Here is a 21,067-nt window from a genome sequence, read left to right on the forward strand (position 1 = left end):
TACCATTCCTCTTCTATCCCTGATCAGTCCTACCCTCGCTCTAGTCATCCTTCTGATCTTCACATATGCGTAGAACACCTCAGTGCCCCTAGTGTGACCTCTTGTATATTGGTGAGACCCAACATTGATTGGGAGATCGCTTTGCCAAGCATCTACACTCCATCCACCAGAACACTTCCCATTGCCATTCCAATGTCCATCCATGGCTTCCTCCATTGTTGAGATAAGGCCACACTTAGATTGGAGGAACAACACCTTATATCCCATTTGGGTAGCCTCCATCCTGATGCATGTTATCTCCTTGCCTGCCCATTGCCTCCCTTTGATGCTGCTCCCCTTTTCTCCTTCTTCCACGGCCTTCTGTGTCATTCACAAGATCACAGGACAAAAGAGCAGAAGTAGGCCATTCGGCCCATTGAGTCTGCTCCGCCACTCCACCATGAGCTAAACTATTCTCCCGTCTAGTTCCAATTTCTGGCTTTTTTCTCATATCCCTTTATACCCTGACTAATTAGATAGCTGTCAATCTCCTCTTTAAAAACCATCAATGATTGGGCCTCCACAGCTGTATGTGGCAACGAATTCCATAAATCCATGCCCCTCTGGCTAAAAAAGTTTCTCGTCATCTCTGTTTTAAATGGGTACCCTCTAATTCTAAGACTGTGCCCTCTTGTCCTGGACTCACCCACCAAGGGAAACAGCCTTTCCACATTTACTCTGTCCAACCCTTTCAACACTGGAATTCACCAATCAGCTTCCTAGTTCTTTGCTTTACCCCTCCCCCTCCAAGTCTCACTTATTGCCTGGCGTTTCCCTCTTCTCTCCCCCCACCTTTCAAATCTACTCCTCAACTGTTTCCTCCAGTACTGCCGAAGGGTCTCGGCCCAAAACATCAACGGTACTTTTTTCAATAGATGCTGCCTGGCCTGCTGAGTTCCTCCAGCATTTTGTGTGTCTTCTTCAGCTTCTTCCTTGCCAGAACCCTCTAGAGCTCTGTCTGATCCTTGCTTCTATCCCTCAAGGAAGCTTCTTTCTTCCTCTTGACTAGATGTTATGCATCTCTTGCCAGCCACTCTACCATCCTTTCCCTGTCTCAATGGGACAAGCCCATCCAGAACCCAATGCAAACAATCTCGACATTTCTTTTGTGCATTTTCATGAGCACATCCATTTCCAATTTTTGCTCCTAAATTCTTGCCTAATAGAATCATAATTCCTGCTCCCCCAATTAAATACTTTCCCAATCCATCTGCTTTTATCCCCCTCCAAAGGTAAGGGAGCTCTGGTTACGGTTACATTCCCTGCAACAGGTTAAAAAGGACCAGCAGAAATGGACACACCTGGAGTCTGAGTCTTCCATTATAAACACTATTTTATTAGTAACTACATGATAAAGTAATATAAAACAAGAAAAGGTAAACAGGTTAGCAGAGCATATGCATATATGAGTGAGTAAATAAAGTTCCCAAGCTTCTCCCAGCTCAGGTGATGAGATGATTCAGTCTCACGGCGGTCTGGTAAGTAGTCAGTTCAGTTCTGGAAATTGTATTGAGTAGAGTTGGGGAGGGAGGAGAGAGGAGAGAGAGGGGGAGAGAGCGGAGGAGAGAGGGAGAGGGAGGGGGAGAGGGAGAGGGAGAGAGATGTTTTGTCTTCCCAGTGCCGATGCCGTCGAACCTTCCGCGGCATCCTCCTGCTCCCGAAACTTATTAAAGTCCGCAAAAAGGAGACCGTTTCTGTGGTGGAGTTATCAACCCAGGCAAGGGTGGGACACACCAATAGCTCCCCACCAGTCGCACCTTTTCCTTTCCTTTTTCCCTTTTTGTAGCAAAACAATTTGCTGCCACATGACCAGGCATCTTACAATAGTGACAGGTGAAACTAGAAAACTTCCCTTTTGACTGCTTTCCTTCCTCCTTACGCTTATCACTAGTTCCCAACTTACTCTCTGGTTTAAACTGTGGGGTATCTTTGTTATCCCTGCTACTCCTTTGGTAGTTTTTGCTCGGGAAAAACTTTACCTTGTGGGTTAAAGCATACTCGTCTGCTAACCTAGCAGACTCTGACAGGGTCTCAGCCTCTTTTCCATTCCAAAGTGTCCACCTAAAGGCATACTATGAGCCATGTTTAAAATCTCGGCCCTGTAAACTTTCAGGACCACAACTTGATGTTCAATAGCCGTCCTCACTTGCAGGCTCAGTAGGTGATCTCCACTTCCTCATTAACACCCCATCCTTCAGATAATATCCTACTGACTTTTTCTGAACCTCCTCTCCTGTGAGAGCTGTCTCTTTTAATGTAGCAATTTCAGAATCGCGGCTTTGTTCCGCTATAAATTCATCCCTGGACAAGGACAAACCTTTCTCCTCCCCCTTACTACCCAAATCCTGATGTAACCTGGTAGGTAGAAAAGTCTCTGACAAATCCTCTGACACACTAGGTGGAAAGGATTTTTTCCTTAGTCTTTCCCTCCCATAGCAGCTGCTGGGCAACTGAGGAAGGTCCTTATTGGGGCTCTCCTTGAGAGCTTGTTCAATCTTCCGAATCCTGGTTGGTACTGCAGATCCCTGTTTCCTTACATGTTCTTTGCTGCAAATATTGGAAGACTGGTTCTAACGAACAACCTTTCATGTCTAGCAAACGATTCTCTATCTGATGCTCCACCTTCCATCTCAGGGTAAGAGCACTCTGAAAGTGACCTACTCAATCTTTTGAATCCTGTTCAGATCAAAGGTCTTTTCACTGCAGGGTGAAGGTAGCAGACTGGGGCATCCCTCCCTGCTGGCCGTATCTCCACCTTTTATCTTCAATGTTTTACCCTTTGGGATGAAAAATGCTCCAGGGATGTTCCAAAGGATGATGAATTCAGTGATTCAGGGTTTAGAAAATACAGGGGCTTATATTGATGTCTTGGCTGTATGGAATGAGACCTGGGAAGAGCATGTTTCAGCAGTAGAGAAACTGTTTGAAAGGCTGTCCAAGGGAAATCTCAGTGTAAACTTTGCTAAAAAGTGAATATGGCCACACCACTGTCACATATCTTGGCTATGTAGTAGGCCAGGGCCACCTGGCTCCTGTGCAGGCCAAGGTTCAGGCTATTGCTGAGATTCCCGTTCCGACAGGCAACACAGCGTTAAGAAGGTTTTTGGGAATGGTTGGGTATTACCGTAAGTTTTGTAAGAACTTCACAGACGTCGCTCTCCCCCTAACTAAACTCCTAGGGAAGAGTGAAAGATTTGTGTGGACTGACCTTTGCCAAGAGCCATTTGACCGCCTGAAAACCATCCTGTTATCATCCTGTGCTCAAAGCACCTGATTTCAATAAACCATTTGCAATCGCGGTTGACACTAGTGATGAAGCTGCTGGGGCAGTTTTATTGCAAAAGGATGATGATGAAAGTTTTATTGCAAAAGGATGATGATGAAACTGAACATCCAGTCGCTTATTTCTCAAAGAAATTTAATGTGCATCAGAAAAATTACTCCACTGTTGAAAAAGAGTTGCTAGCACTCATTTTAGCATTGCAACATTTCAATGTCTATATATGTCCTGTGCAGAATCCACTTGTGGTTTACACGGACCATAATCCATTGGTGTTTCTGAGGGAAATGAAGGATAAGAATAGAAGGTTACTTAACTGGAGTCTGACCTTGCAAGAGTATGACATGGAAATAAAACATGTGAAAGGTACCGACAATATTATAGCAGACTGTTTGTCTAGTTGTTAAGTTTAAGTTTGTATATGCTTTGCTATGTTACCTGATAATTACACATGTATTGCTTTAAGCTGTATAATCGATAGTTAAGACAAAAAATTTTGCTACTTCATCAAAATGTTTCTTAAAAGGAGGGTGGTGTGATGAGAACCGATTATCCAGAGTGGACTGTTCCTTTAAAAAGAGAGAGAGAGAGCAGGCAGTGTGGGCTGCTTCAGGGAGAGAGAGAGAGAGCAACAAAAAAAAAGTCTGTGAGTTGCCATGGAAGTGGCAAGGTGGAACTATATGATGGACAGCTGGAGTTCCGCACCTGTGGAATATATACAAGGTCAACTGGCTTTGTAATCAGACACATCAGAGAGACACGAGACATGCCAGACACAAGGAAGACACTGGCACTGGTTGAGCTTAGTGTGCCCATGGCAAAAGGTGGGGTTTTTGCTCACAGTGTGGACAAAGGAGTGACCAGTGGGGAGCTATCGGTGTGTTTAACCCTTGCCTGGGTTGATAATTCCACCACAGAAACGGTCTCCTTCGGGAGCAGGAGGATGCCGTGGAAGATTCGGCAGCATTGGCACTGGGAAGACAAAACACCTCTCTCTCTCTAACTCTACTCAATTTAAATTCCAGAAATGAACTGACTTCTTACCCGGCCACCGTGAGACTGTATCATCTCATCACCTGAGCTGGGAGAAGCCTGGCAAGTTTATTTACTCACTTCTATATGCATATACTCTGCTAACCTGTTTACCTTACCTTGTTTTATATTACTTTATCACGTAGTTACTAATAAAATAGAGTTTATAACGGAAGACTCAGACTCCAGGTGTGTCCATTTCTGCTGGTCCTTGTTAACCCGTCATGGGGTACGTAACATTACTGTCTCCAAAATGCTCAGCCATCGTGAGATCAGACACCTGACCTGCTTGATTGCCTAGCACTGCATCCAGTGTGGCCTCTCTTTTAGTTGGCCTGTCTACAGGAACCCTTCCATGTAAGCCCTTTACGCCAAGGAGGTTTCAATTAATATTAGGGCAGTTGAAGTCACCCATGACAACCCTGTTATTTTTGCACTTTTCTAAAACCTGCCCCTCAATCTGTTCCTCAGTTGTCTCTGTTGCAATTGAGGGTTGGGGAAAGTGTCTATAGAATATTCCGGAGAGAGTGTTTGTACCCCTCCTGTTTCTATCTTCCACCCACACTGACTCACTTAATGACAGTACGTGTCCTGGGAACTCTCACAAATCCTTCAGCCTGCATAGGTTCTGATGAAGGGTCTCGACCCGAAACACTGACTGCTTATTCCCCTCCATAGTCACTGCCTGACTTGCTAAGTTCCTCCAGCATTTTGTGTGTTTTTCACATCCATTTGTTAAGTTCAAGTTTAATTGCCATTATGCAGCCATACAAAACAGCATCCCTTTAGGGCCAAGGTGTCAAACAACAGTCAAACACAGCATGTATAGTTATGATAGCAGAAAAACATACAGTCACCATAAAAATAATATAGCCCAAGTCCCTGAGTGGCATGGTCTGTAGACTGATGGTGCATGGGAGCCACATTTATGCAAGAACAAGTACACAGCACTTCCTCATCTTGTGTTAGTGTAGCCACGATGAACAAAATCCAGATAATCTTCAACTGAGCAAACACTGGAGAGCAGCACTGATGGGAGGGGTCAGCCCAGCCTGGACTCCAGTGCGCCCACCACACCTCTACACCCTCCTCATCGCTTCCAGCTTCTCCTCCACTGGACAGCTGCCGTGGCATGATGGCTTGGTCTGCACAACTACTGTGATTACAAGAAAAAAGTACAAAACAATAATCTGCAACGTTGCTGAAATGCCTCCAACGCCTTTTTTCCGGGGGGGGGGGGGAAGCAGAGGTTAGGGGGGGCTGTAGCAGGTAACAACATGGGAGGCAACAAGCTCATGCTGAGCTCCACCACTATTCAGCAACTCACGAATGGGGTAGAACTGCAGTACTTGGTGTTAATATCCAGCAGCGTCTTGCAATCATGAGAAGGACGTAAAGGACAAATGATTACACCAAGCATGCCACCATGTTACCAGAATCAGTACGCCATTATGTAGTCACAGAAATCCAGGTGATACATGATTCCCCTTCACATGCTGATTTGCATACTCCAATTACTTAAATAGCTTAAACATCTTTGCACTTAAAGTTCTTTGATCTCCAACTAAATATTGCAGAAGAGTACCACTCTGTGGTTGTTAACATCATTTGCACTTCAATCTATAGTCAGCAAAAATGGATATCTACACTGAAGCTGAAGGAAACACACATCCCAATATATTGATCAGTGCAACAACAGGGAAATGCACTGAGCTGCTGACATTTCTAGACTAATAAAGCCATATCCATTCAGTGCTGTTAAATGCAAGTCAGTGAAGCTAATGAACAGCTGATAAAAAAATTTTAAAAATTAAATAAAAAAATAAAAAAGAACAGCTGATTATTTCAAGATGTAAAAAGGGGAAGAACTGAATGCTAGTGCAGAAGTTCACAACAAGATGTGATAACTGTGGCGTCATGCTACCCTGCTCAAGCGATCACTAATGTTTTCAATCCCACGCATAGGCAGATGTTTTCTCTTAGCATTCAACCATTTTCAGCCTCTTGTATGAAACCCTCCCTTTGCGATTGCTATCATCTATACCTTAACGGGATATTCAACTGAGAACCCAAAGTTAGAGATAATTCTCAAAATAACATAAGCTATATCATTTTTTTTGTAATAATGTCACAAATCTTTGTTTAAATAACACATCCATCACTGTCTGTTAGCAATGTTTCCCTCAAACATGTCACCCAGGACTTCAGTAGGTGAGACACTACAGCTTGTGCAATAATGCCAGCAGCTGCCACAGCCAGTGTGGCTCGCCTTTGCACATGAAAAATTCTACAAATTTTAAATGAGAATGTATTTGAATACTGTTATAAAATATTTCATGCAATCAGCAAATTGAAACGCAATCGGAACATGACATTTGCCTGCCAAGCTGAACTGATTGCACTGTTCATTTTTAATTGTATTGTAGGTGGGTTTCAATAACCTGGTGCTTAGCGACAGTGGCCATTCCAAGTCTGCAGTCCAGCCCTTGGAACACTTTCCCTTTGAGTTAGCACATATGCCATTTGATAATCTCAGAAAAATTCTTCCTGTGGATAGACTGACTTCCAGCCAAATGAATGAGCAGTCTAGGATAGCAGGCTATGGTACACGGGTGAGAGCATTGTATGAGGTGGTGAGAGCTGAACTGCTAATCTCACCTGCTACCATCATTTTCTCTCCCTGCCCGGAGGATGAGCCTCAAACCGTGGGTGTCGAGACCTTGCTGACATCATTCCTCTCCCCAGGCCCTGGTCTTCAGATATTCCAGGCAGGACTCCTCTCACAATGAAATTGACTTATACCTTTTCTCTGAGTAGGGGAGTAAATCGATCACACATGGTATCACTCTCCTCATGCAGCTTGCTCACAAAGAACAGCAGATGCTTAGACTGGAGCACCGGTTCCCCCTTTGAGGATCACAAACTCAGAACTAGTCTACTGTAGATTCACGGCAGCTTGCTGTTTGGTAAGGTCAAGCATCTGGTCTATTTCTCTGGACAATGAGAGCATCCCGCTGCCCCCTGGTGGCCTCTCACTGCTTCTGCAGGAACCAGCCCTCAGCCAAAGTGGAACTACAAGAAAGCAAGTTTTTGTCTTCACATCAACTATCACCTGAATTGATTGTTGTCAAGTTCTTGCAAGGAAGGATGCATGGCCTCAGCATCAATCATCTAATGGCTCCAAAAAAAAAAACTCCTGGGAGGACCTGAAGTTGAGCTCCTCCCACGTTTCTCATCAGTTCCTGCAGTCAGGTAGGCCTGACAACACACTCACTATTTTGTTCTGCATCCACTTCTTCCAAGGTTGAAGGAGACAACTCTCTTTCTCATGGTACACCAGCTGTTGTCCTCCACACAGCAGATGTGAACAAGTAGGTCAATTCCATATGCCTGATACCTGACTGAGCCCTCTCGTGCCTAGTGAACCTCTCCATGACACACATCTACTTCTGCACTGCACTGCTGCTGCTTTCTGCACCAATGCTGAGTTTGTGAATTGCCTGCAATTTCCACCCTGCCATCAAATTCACTCAGTCCACCGAGGCACCTCGGAATCAGATTTAATATCATCGATAGATGTCGTGAAATTTGTTGTTCTGTGGCAGCCGTAACATTTCAATACATAAAATCAAAACCTATAAATTTCAATAAGTACATCGTTCATTTGCCATGTCATATGATGTGGGAAAGCATGGTCTTTCCTTAACCATGATTGTTCTTGGCAAATTTTTCTGGAGAAGTGGTTTGCCACTGCCTTCTTCCGGGCAGTGTCTTTACAAGATGGGTGATCCTAACCATTATCAATACTCTTCAGAGATTGTCTGTGTAGTGTCAGTGGTCATATAACCAGGACTTGTGATATGCACCGGCTGCTCATACGACCATCCATCCCATGGCTTCACATGACCCTGATCGGGGGGCTAGGCAGGTGCCACACCTTGCCCAACCAAGGGTGACCTGTAGGCTAGCAGAGGAAAGGAATTGCTCCCGTGGTAGCGACGTATCTCCATCCTGCCACCCAATAAGTATGTATAACAGAAAAAAATGTTAGTGCAAAAAGGAAGGGAAAATACTGAGGTAGTGTTCATGGGTGCATTGTCCATTCAGAAATCTGATGGTGGAGAGAAGAAGGTTTTGTAGAAACACTGAGCATGTGTCTTCGGGCTCCTGTACCACCTCCTTGATGGCAGCAATAAGAAGAGTACCCATGATACTGGGTAATGGGAGTCTTTAATGATGGATGCCGCCTTGAAGACGTCCTGGATGCTATGGAGGCTCAAAGTCCGAAGGAAATATAACTCTTGTGCCTTCTTTGTAATTACATTATTGTGTTGGACCAGGATAGATCTTCAGAGATGTTGACACCCAGGAACTTGAAACTGCTCACCTTTTCCACTGCTCATCCCTCGATGAGGACTGATCTGTGTTTCCTCAACTACCCCTTCTGAAGTGCACAATCAATTCTTTGGTCTTACTGATGCTGAGTTGCTATGACACCACTCAACCAGCTGATCAATCTTGCTCCTGTATGCCTTGCCACCATCTGAAATTCTGCCAACAGTAGTGTGTCATTGGCAAATTTATAGATGCCATTTGAGCTGTGCCTAGCCACACAATCGTGGGTGTAGAAAGAGTAGAGCAGTAGGCTAAGCACACACCTTTGAGGTGCACCAGTTTTGACAGTCAGCAAGGAGGAGATGCTTTTTCTGATCAGCACAGACTATGGCTCCCAGTGAGGAAGTCAAGGATCCTTCTGTAGAGGGAGGTACAGAGGTCCAGGTTTTGGAGCTCTCACTTTCTCAATCTTTCTGTCTCATCTCTGGAGACAGACTGTCTATTGATAATCCAAGATGGCATCAGAAGATTCAAGATGGCAAAAAAAAGTGGCGACTCCTAATGTGCAACTTCAAAAGGAATCTCTAAATGTTCACGTTTAGGACCTCTGCAGCTGAAATCTACAGTCACAGCCATGAGTATTTTAGTAAAAAACATTGTTTTAAGCCATTTAAGAAATCTATTGCAAAATCAGCAGATTCTGGACTGCAGACTCAGGTCACAACAGCAGTTTCCCTCTAAGAAAGCACAGATGGCACGCCGTGCTGCGGGTTAAAATGAAATGCGGGGTCCTGAGGCCCTGCTCCTCATCATCTTCCACGACAACGTAGTCTCTGGAAAATAACATTGAAGACGCCAGAGCAAGACTGCAGTGTACATTGCTTCACAGAGACATGGCTCAGCCCCAGCACAGATTCATCTTCCACCGCAGGGATTTGACAGTAGCATCAGGTTCAGCGGCATTTTCTTCATGATTAAATCAACATTGTGTACAGACCTGGTGGTTCTGCCTCAGTCCTGCTTTCCCAACCTGGCACATCTAGTGGTCAAGTTTTGTCAAACTTTAGAATCAGATTTAATATTATTGGCCTATGTTGTGAAATTTGTTGATTTGCAACAGCAGTACATTGTAATACCCAATTTTAAAAACTATAAGTTACAATACACCTCCCCCCACCATACCAGACAGTGATGCAGCCAGTTAAGAGTGTTCTCCATGGTACACCTGTAGAAATTTATGAGTGTCTTAGGTGACATCCTCAAACTCCTAATTGAATATAGCTGCTGTTGTGCCTTCTTTGCAATTACATCAATGTGTTGGATCCAGGATAGATCCTCAAAGATGCTTACACACAGGAATTTGAAATTGCTCACTCTCTCCACTTCTGATCCCTCTCTGAAGACATCAATGTCCAACAGGGCTTTGTGATCACAATAAAAACATCCAAGCCAATCATTTCCACCGTCTGTTGGACTAAACACCACCTCTGATGCGTTCTTCCTTGGGTGGCAACACAGTGTGCAACAAGTCCAGCACCATCACTCCTGAGCAACTCGCTAGTGGGGTAGTCGTGCACTACTTGGTGTTAGTATCCAGCCATGTCTTGTGATCATAAAAAAGACAAACACCTTTGTTTGGGCCATGAGAAGTCACTGCAAGCCTCTGCCTAACCAACTTAATCAAGTATGCTTACCATGCCTACAGTTTAACTAGTCTGATCACCTGGCTGTACTTCTACTCCCAACGTACATGCAAAGACTGAGGACCATGGCACCAGTGGGGAGGACCACAGTGAAGGAAGGCAGAGGAGCACTTACAGGAACTGCTTTGAGTTGATGGTTTGGACATTATCCAGGAATTTATATTTGGATCTGAATGAATATGCTACAGTTGCCATTGACTTCATCAAGATCTGCGTGGATGAGTGTGTGACTTTGAGAACATACTGCACAAACATAAACCAGAAGCTATGTTTAAACCATGAGACTTGCAGTCTGCTGAGGGCTAGATATGTGGCGTTCAAGACTGGTGTTCCAGAACTCTACAAGATGTCCAGGTATGATCTACAGAAGGCTATTTTAAGAGCAAAAAGCAATTCCAAGTGAAGTTAGAAAGGGAATCAGATGCACATCAGATATGGCAGTGCAAGTTAACATCATAAATGCTTCATTCACTGATGAGTTGAATGTTTTTAATGATACTTCAAAAAGAAGAATAAAAGTATACTGGTGTGAATCCCTGCAGCAGCTGGTGACCCTGTGATATCTGTCTCAGATGTAGATGTCAGAATATCCTTCAAGAGGGTGAACCCTCGCAAGGCATCAGGCCCTGAGAGTGTAACTGGTAGGACACTGAATGCCTGTGCCAAGCAACTGGTGGGAGCATTCAAAATCATTTTCAATCTCTCACTGCTGCAGTCAGAGGTTCCCACCAGCTTCAAAAGGGCATCAATTATATCAATGCCCTAGAACATGGTAAGCTGCTTCAATGAGTATCACCCAGTTACAGTCACACCCACTGTAACAAAGTGCTACGAGAGGTAGATCATGGGTAAAATTCACTCCTACCCAAGCAAGGACCTCAGCTGGCTGCAACTTGCTTACCATCACTATGGGTCTAAAGTGGATGCAATTTCTTTGTCTCTCTACTCAGCCTTAGACCACCTGGAAACCAGCAATACAGCGGCTGTGTGCTGGTTATTGATCACAGCTCAGAATTCAACAGCATCATCCCTCCCCTCAGTACTAATCAATAAGCTTGAAACCCGGGCCTCTGTACCTCTCTCCACAAATCAATCCTTGACTTCCTCATCAGGAGACCACAGTCAGTATGGATTGGAAATAACATCTCCTCTTCGCTGACATTCAACACCGCAGACAGCTCCTCATCCTTTCAGATTTGCTCATTTTTCTCACAATACCTTAGACCTTACCAGACATCTGTTTCAATGTTTCCCCTTAAATTGTCAACACAATCTCATTAAATATTTGCAAATCACAACAGCTCTCAGCTGTAGTTGTTTATCTTCATATCTGGAGTGTCAAAGGCAGTGGTGATCACATAATTTCATTAAGCAATCAAATCACATTATTACATCAATGAAGCAAAACATCACTTCTCATTTGTACAAAAACTATTAGTCATACTGTTCTTTCTCAAAGCCTTTTTGCATTTGCAAAATCAATGTTTTGCACTCTGCTATTTTTCTGTTTTAACATGCACCTTTTATTTCAATGTCTCTCATAACCATAAAAATGGTTTACTTTTCACTTTAGTCCTTTCTCTAGCTGTCATTGTTTTTTGGCACCAAGGTTTGGACCTACTGTACATCATCAATGATTTCATCCTGTTTTCCACCTGAATAATTTACAACCAAATAATGTAGATGTGTGGTTGTTTGAAAAAAATGTGTTCTTGTTCTGTTGTTTACTTTTTCTTTTCACATACAAATCTGGGGTTTTTCCTTGATAATAATTCCTAAATTCCCAATTGAAGAATAGAAATGGAACATAAACCCCAAATGACCCTCCCTCATAGTTCAACAAGCATTTCCAGCAATGGCTATGGACATTGTTATTAGCTGACTGTAGTCAATCTGTACAAACTGACTGATCTCACACCAGTAGTAACCCAAATTCAAAACATGGCCTTCTAACTACAGCTTGAGATAAAAAAAACTGGCGTAAGAAGCTTCTCAACAGTTTAACTCGTTGTGGGATGGCTTTTAAGATACAAAATACTTTTGATTGCCTCAAATATCCCAAATGTGAGCAACTCATCATACTAAATAAATAGTGGTCACTTTTAACAAAAAATGTTACTGAAAAACACAAGCTAGTGCACTCAATCAACACACAAAATGCTGGAGGAACTCAGCAGGTCAAGTAGCATCTATGGAATGACGCCAGAATAAAAAGGAGGGGAGAGCGCAAGGAGGATAGATAGAAGGTGCTAAGTGATGCCACATGGGTTGGAACAGTAAAGAGTTGGAGAGGAAGGAATCTGATAGGAGAGGAGAGGAGAGTGGGCCATTGGAGAAAGGGGAGGAGGAGGGGACCCAGGGAATAACAATAGGCAAAGTGAGACTTTGTAAATTATTTCCACAGATGAAAAAGTTGACCATGCAATCAAAGTGCTTTTTTGTTGAACAGCTTTTCATATCCTTGTACTGCACTCAACGATAACTAGAAAAGACCAAACCTATCATCTGTTGTGAGTAGGAACTAAATAGTACAGCATAAATTAGATAATGATGAAAAGCTTTCCAAACATTCTCCTTACAACCAGGTATTAATGTGAAACATAAAATAAACACTGTGATATTTCAATTTTCCATGATTCATTTTATCTTCACAGTTTAAGAACAATCCGTAAGTTCAGTAGCTTTGAGAACCTCAGTTGTGTACCCATTAGGAACTTGTATCAACAACCAAGAAAGCAGAGAGTGTCATCTCATCTATTGAACTGATCTGGATGTAAGATTTTGCACTCAAAAGGTAATCTGAACCTAAGTCCTTATCAGACTGGTATCTGTTTTCAGAGACCTTTTCCCTCTACTAAAGGTCATGTGGTGCACCAGAGACAGCGGTGAGTTACATCTTCAATATCGACTTTTACTGAGAGCTGACACTCATAATGTTAAAATGATAAATGTTTACCAAGATCTTGATTGCCAAGTTATCTGGTAGTTCTGTGATGGTATCACATTGGTAGAGGACACTGATAGGACTGGGCCAAGCTAGAATGGATTTACCAAATCATGCTTGACTAATCTGTTGGGAGATTTTCGAGGATGTAACTAGGAAGTTAGATGGGGGAGATCCAGTGGATGTAGTGTACCTCGATTTTCAGAAGGCATTTGATAAGGTCCCACATAGGAGATTGGTGGGTAAAATCAAAGCTCTTGGCATTGGGGGAAAGACATTGACATGGATAGAAAACTGGTTGGCAGATAGAAAGCAAAGGGTAGCGGTGAATGGGTATTTCTCAGAATGGCAGGTGGTGACTAGTGGGGTGCCACAGCTGTTTAAGATTTATGTCAATGATTTAGATGAAGGCATTGAGAATAACATCAGCAAATTTGCTGATGATACTAAGCTGGGTGGCAGTGTGACATGTGATGAGGATGTTAGGAGAATTCAGGGTGACTTGGATAGGCTGGGTGAGTGGGCAGATACTTGGCAGATGACGTTTCATGTGAATAAGTGTGAGGTTATCCACTTTGTGAGTAAGAACAGGAAGGCAGATTATTATATGAACGGTGTAGTTAGGTAAGGGAGAAATACAAAGAGATCTAGGAGTCCTTGTTCATCAGTCACTGAAGGTGAATGAGCAAGTGCAGCAGGCAGTGAAGAAAGCTAATAGAATGTTGGCCTTTATTACAAAGGGAATTGAGTACAAGAGCAAGGAATTCCTCTTGCATTTGTACAAAGCCCTGGTGAGACCACACCTGGAGTATTGTGTACAGTTTTGGTCTCCAGGGTTAAGGAAGGACATCCTGGCTGTAGAGGAAGTGCAGCGTAAGTTCACGAGGTTAATTCCTGGGATGTCTGGACTGTCTTACGCAGAAAGGTTAGAGAGACTGGGCTTGTACACTCTGGAATTAAGGAGATTGAGAGGGGATCTGATTGCAACATATAAGATTATTAAGGGATTGGACAAGATAGAGGCAGGAAATATGTTCCCGATGCTGGGAGAGTCCAGTACCAGAGGGCATGGTTTGAGAATAAGGGGTAGGTCATTTAGGACAGAGTTAAGGAAAAACTTCTTCTCCCAGAGAGTTGGAATGCACTGCCTCGGAAGGTAGTGGAGGCCAATTCTCTGGATGCTTCCAAGAAGGAGCTAGATAGGTATCTTATGGATAGGGGAATCAAGGGATATGGGGACAAGGCAGGAACCGGGTATTGATAGTAGATGATCAGCCATGATCTCAAAATGGCGGTGCAGGCTCGAAGGGCCGAATGGTCTACTTCTGCACCTATTGTCTATTGACCCGTCTTTCAAATGCTTAGTATGAGATCTACTCTGTCACCCTTTTCAGTGAAGGATTTAACAGTGCCATGGAGATGAGATTGTAAGTATACATAAATACAAGTATTATCTAGGTATCACAATAGAATGATTTATGTTTCAGTGATATGTCTAGAGTGAAGAAGATGAACCACTGAAAGACTTGAGGAGGAGTAGGCCATTCAGCCTCATCATTCATCACTGATCTTCTATTTTAATACCATATTCAGGCTCTCTCTATACCACACGATACCTTTCACATCCAGATATTGATCCACCTCCTTAGTCTCCATTGCCTTCTGTGGTAGAGAGTTCCAAAGTTTCCATCACCCTACAGAGTATATAGGTTGAACAGTTTCCAACTCATCCTGTAGACTGACTCCACTCCAGACAAAGCTTGTTGGAGACAGAGCAGTACTGCAGTGAAAAATATCGAGCTTGGTTTACTAACAGGCAGTGATCTTTCACAGCCTCCAGTAGGCAGTTCACAGCAGTGTCAAAATATCATCAATGCTGTGACCACAAAACCGTAAAAATTCTTTGGAAAGTAAGGGGAAACAATGCCAGTGCCCTCTCGCAGGCCAAAACCTCAATAGCGAGGCTCTGATCACTTAGTCAGCTCTGGGTAGGTGGGTCATCAACCACAGTGCCCACAGAAATGAAATGGCTGCAAAACATCCACAACCTGAGGGGCTGTCTAAGATCAGACAAGGGTGACTGTAAAATTGTCAGACAACCTGTTAATGGAGTCCATGTTAAATGTTCCTCACTTCCAAGAGTCACCTACATAGAAGCCAAATACAATAAGCGCCCATCCTTTTACGACACTCACCTAGCCTTGGCCTGGTTCGGGGACTTTGCATCTGTGTTCGAATTTCTGGCCTCAAGTGAAACTTCTTGGCTTCATCCACTAGATCTCGACACTGAAGGCTGCATCGAATCAGAGGCTGTGGAAAGAGAGAAAATAATTATTCCGAATGGTTCACTGTTTGATATTAAGATGTCCATTTCCATGTCACTGACATGCTTCCATCTAGTCATACTGCAACACAAACAGGAGAGAAGAAAGAAGCAAATTAACCGAGTAATTCCAAATCCTGAGATATCTTTTGAAAAAACAGGGTGATCAATAATTTCTAAGTGCAGCATTGATTCTCCAACTAGAGAGAAAAAAAATCACTAGATGTAGGTCATTCTATATGACAGGGAAAACAACTCATTCATCTGAGGGAGGGAATTACATAATTCAACCTAAAAGGAAATACTGGCATCACAGCTCGAAAGTGCACATTCATTGACAAACAATCTCTTAACAGAACATGAAAAATTCTGCAAATGCTGGAAATCCAAACCCACACACACAAAATACTGGAGAAACTCAGCATGTCAGGCAGCATCTGTGGAAAAGAATAAATAGTCGACATTCCGACACCCTCTTCAGGACTGGAAAGGAAGGGGGAAGACGCCAGAATACAAAGGTGGGGGGAGGGAATGGAGGATAGCTAGAAGGAAATTGGTGAAGATAGGCAGGTGGATGAGAAAGGTAGAGGGCTGGAGAGGAGAGTTGTCATAAAGGTATGTTGTTAAATAATATGACCTCCATCAATACCATGAGGAAACTGAAACCAGACAAGGGATACCCTGAGCTTTGTACCACCATAACATACATAGGGATACACAACAGATAAATGACTAATGAACATCATATCAAAAAATGCAGATGCCAGAAATCTAAAATAGAAACAGAAAAGAAACTCGTTACACGGCAATAATGGTTGGTAAGCAGCCCATCAAGACTGCTTTACCATTCAATCATGGATGATTTTTTTAAACCCTATTCTCTCCTTCTGCCTGTAACCCTTAAACCATCCACCACTCCTTTAACAATCAAGAACCTAACAATCTCTGCCTTAGATCACTCAATGACTTGTCCTCTACAGCCCCCTGATGGTCAGACTGAAAATTCAACACACAAAATGTTGCCCGGCCTGCTGAGCTCCTCCAGCATTTTGTGTGTGTTGCTCAGATTTCCAGCATCTGTACATCTTCTCTTGTTTGTGATTGAGAATTCAAAGTTGGTCTTGTCAATTGACATGTGCTCCCATTGTAAATATACTACATAGTTCCACAGAACCACTTGTTTACATCCAAAACATTTCAGCACAATGTACAAATATAACTACTGAAACTACTGGTTATCTTATTAGTTAGATAGTTGGATGATATAAAAATCCAACATATCTAATGTTTTAAAATTCCAAATGAAGTAGAGTCACTGGCATGCATTCTTCATCATCCCAATATTATGTTGAGCCCAGGATAGCTCCAAAAGGAGGCTGACACCCAGAAACTTAAAGCTGTTCACCCTTTTCACGTCAATCAGGACTGGTGAATGCTCTTCTGAGCTCTCTTTCCTGAAGAACACAATCAATTCCTGGTCTTGTGAACACAGAGTGTAACAACACTCAATCTATCTCACTCACTCCTGAGATGTTTTACACACACACCATCTGCAAATATATAAATAGCATTTGAGCTGTGCTTTTCAGAGGAGAAGCAGTGGCTCAAACATCCATCCTCAAGGTTGCCTGTGTAGACTGTCAGTGAGGAGGAGATGTTACCATTGATCTATACTGACTGAGATCTCCCAATAAGGAAGTCTAGGATCCACTTGCAGAGGATGTGGCAGAGGTCCAACTTTAGAAGCTTTGTGATTAATACTGAGAGGATAATGGTACTGAGAGGATAATGGTATGTTGAGCTGCATCCTATGTTCTGCTGTTATCTCCAAAGCAGAATGGGATCTAAGGCATCTGTACCCCCATCTCGATGGTTATGCAAGAAGAGACAATGGTGGGGGTTTTGATGATGGATACTGCTCTTCCTGAGGCAGCGCTCCATGTAAATATACCCAGTGGTGGGGGACTTTGCCTGTGATGGACTGGGCTGCATCTGTCACTCTCTGTAACCTTTACCATTCCTGGGCACTGGTGTTTCCACACCAGGCTGTGATGCAACCAGCTATTATTATACATCCATAGGCATCTGTCAGAGATCTTGGTGACTTGCCAAAGCTACACAAACTTCTAAGAAAGCAGAGGTGCTGTCATGACTTCTTTGTGATGACGTCTGTGTTCTGGTCCCAGGACAGATCCTCTGATATGTTAACACCAAGGAATTTAGAGCTATTGAGCCTCTCCAGCTCTGTTCCCCCAGTAGTGACTGGCACATGGACCTTGAGATTCTTCTATCAGCTCTTCGGTTTTGCTGATGTTAAGTGATCGGGTGGTGCGCAATCAAATTTGCAATCTCCCTCCTATGTACTGATTCATCATTACACCTTTGACTCAGCCAACAAATGTGGCATCGTCAGCAAACTTAAATATGGCATTGGAGCTGTGCTTAGCCACGCAGTACTGTGCTGCACCTGTGCCAATGCTGAGTGTAGAGGAGATGGTGTTGTAAATTCATACTAATTGGGGATTTCCAGTCAGGAAATCAAGGACCCAGTTGTACAGGGAGGTACCGAGGCTCAGGTCATGAAGGTTAGTGAAGAGAGTTTGAAGACATCCATGAATACTTCAGCCAGTTCATCAGCACAGGCTTTTGATACCCGGCCAGGTAGAAAGACAGATACTTTATTGATCCTAAAGGATATTACAGTGTCACAGTAGCATTACAAGTGCACAGATATTTTTACTGCGCTCATGGTCTGTTTTTTTTTAATCAATTAAGGTATTGTTTGCACTGCTGTAAATATATGTTGTAACTATGTGGTTTTGTGCAGGTCTTGTAGCTTTAGTTTTTGGTCTTGTTTGTCTGGTGGCTTTGGAGCTCCTTTCCGGGGAACGCGCTAAGACGGTAGAGTGATATTAATATGCAGCAGCCTCTCCGGACTCTGGACTGGGGATTGCCAAACGTTGTGTGGATTTTCTAGTGTAGTCTGTTTTGTCATATGCTTTTATGATATAATTCTGGAGGAACGTTGTCTCTTTTTTTAAACTGCATTGCATTTGTGGTTTCTAAATGACAATAAACTGAATCTGAATATACAAATATTAGAAGTAAGAAAGAATAAAAAAATAAAGTTACCTCAAACAGTCTAACAGGAAGGGGTCACAATCCTCCAATTATGGTCTGACCAAAGCCTTATAAAGTCTCAGCACTGCATCCTAGCTTTTATAATCTGGTCTTCTCAAAATGAATACTAACATTGCATTTGCCTTTCTTATTACTGATTCAACAAGGATTTGAGTCTGTTTGTATTTCTGATTTTGGAATTTGCTCCGTTTAGAAAATAGTCGATACCTTTATTGCTAAAAGTGCATGACAATACACTTCCCTATACTGTATTCCATCTGTCACTTCTTTGCCCAGACTCCTTATCTAAGTCCTTCTGTAGACTTCGTGCTTCCTCAACACATCTGTGTATCATCCACAAACGTGGCCACAGAGCCATCAATTCTGTCACCTAGACCACTGATATATAACGTGAAGTGTAGCAGACCCTCCACTGACCTCTGCAGAGCACCTGTAATCAATGGCAGCCAATCAGAAAAGTCCTCTTATCCTATTCTTTGCCTTCTGCCAGTCATCCAGTCTTCCGTCAATGTCAAGACTTTTCCTGTGATACGGTGGGCTCTTATCTTGTTTAGTAGCCTTGCGCCTGACACCTTGTCAAAGGCCTTCTGAAATCCAAGTAAAATCCAGTCTTGAAGGATATTCTGATATCAACTTCGAAGACAGAGATCACAGGGTCAGCAGATGCTGTCAGGATTTGCATAGATCTAGTGTTTCTCTCTCTTTTAAATAAATTAAACTCAGCAAGGTATGGAGCATTGCTGTCATTGATACTATTAGCTTTTGCCTTATAGGAAGTAATGGCATGCAATCCCTGCCCCAACTGTTATGCATCCATCTCTCTCTTTAATTTCACATGGAATTGCCTTTTACTCTCACGTTGCCCTTCCATAGGTTGTACTGGACTTCCTTGAGGATCCTCAATTGTTCCTTGAACACCACAGATCTAGCCCTCAGAAGAGTGAATCTCCTGGTTTATGCAGGGCACTCAACCAAACAAGTCCTGATGAAGTTAGCAACAGCTGTGTATATTCATCTTCAGATCTGAATCGCTGAATATATTCCAGTCTACTGATTCATAGCAGTCTCGTAAATGCTCCTCTGCCTCTTAACTTGTTTTAAAAAAAAGAGCATTTAGATTCTTAAAAGATTACAGAGCAATTCTCAGTACTTCAAAGGCCTCTGAAATACACAGATGTGAATCACAAGACCCTGCAAACCTTTGAAACAATGCTGAACAAATGGTGTTTTAACCCTTATTGAAATAATGAAATAAAAGAAGAACAATAAAAATTTGAGGCATTAAGTATAACCCATATAGGAACAAGGAATGAAAAGGCAAATATCCTGGCAAGAGGAGAATTTTATTTAAAGCACCAACAGATTCAACAGATAATTTAATACAAATTGAGCTTGTTAAAGTTGATACTGCTGAAAATAAATACATTATACTCTATGTTTAAGTGATCTTGTGTGTACTTCTTTTAACTTATCTCACTCAGTACAGGCCATTCAGACCATAACTTTGCATGAAGCTTTTAACATACTCCAAGATTAATCTCTACCACATCCTTCCCATGTAACCCTCCAATGTTCTTTCATCCATGTGCTTATCCAAGAGCATCTTAAATGTCCCTAATGTATCTCCTTCTATCACCACCCCTGGCAGCACATTCCATGCATCCACCTCTCTGGGTCAAAAAACCTACCTCTGACATCACTCCTATACTTTCCTCCAGTCACCTCAAAATTATACCCTCTCCTACTTGGTGCCATTCCACCCTGGGTGCCCACTCTATCTATGCCACTTATCATCTTATACATTTCTACCAAGTCACCTCTTCTCCTCCTTCACTCTAAGGAGAAAATCCCTAGCTCACTCGATCTTTCCTGATATACATGCTGTCTAATACAGGCAACAGTCTAGTAGATCTCCTCTGCACAGTCTATAAATCTTCCACACATTTCCTATAATGAAATGACCAGAAATGAACACAATACTCTAAGTGTGCTCTATCCAGAGTTTTATAGAGCTGTAAAATAAACGTGTGCCTCTGGAAGCAGAGTGACAGAGTTTTAGTTCAACAGGCTTAGGTGGTACCCAGACGAGGAGAGGTAGGAAGTGTGTGTGTGTGTGAGGCCAGGTTTCTATGTTCGGTGTCAGATGTCCTGAAGTCTCCCAGCCTACCGGGTGGCCATATCTGCACCCGGTGTGCTGAGCAGCAGCTCCTAAGGGACCGAGTTAGGGAACTGGAGATGCAGCTCGATGAACTTCAACTGATCAGGGAGAG

The 21,067-nt window shown here is 42.9% G+C and overlaps 1 protein-coding gene across 5 annotated transcripts in view; it reads right to left on the reverse strand.

Annotated features, from left to right (window-relative positions):
• Window positions 1-21,067, reverse strand: part of klhl12 (kelch-like family member 12) — a 104,449-nt gene that overhangs the window by 25,717 nt on the left and 57,665 nt on the right. For all 5 annotated transcript variants that reach the window (XM_059972816.1, XM_059972813.1, XM_059972815.1 and 2 more), the window contains one exon: window positions 15,529-15,643. In XM_059972816.1, the coding sequence (XP_059828799.1) occupies window positions 15,529-15,643 (115 nt within the window). The remainder of the gene's footprint in view (window positions 1-15,528; window positions 15,644-21,067) is intronic.

This window comes from Hypanus sabinus, chromosome 6 (genome assembly GCF_030144855.1).
Source record: "Hypanus sabinus isolate sHypSab1 chromosome 6, sHypSab1.hap1, whole genome shotgun sequence".
Taxonomy (NCBI): Eukaryota; Metazoa; Chordata; class Chondrichthyes; order Myliobatiformes; family Dasyatidae; genus Hypanus; species Hypanus sabinus.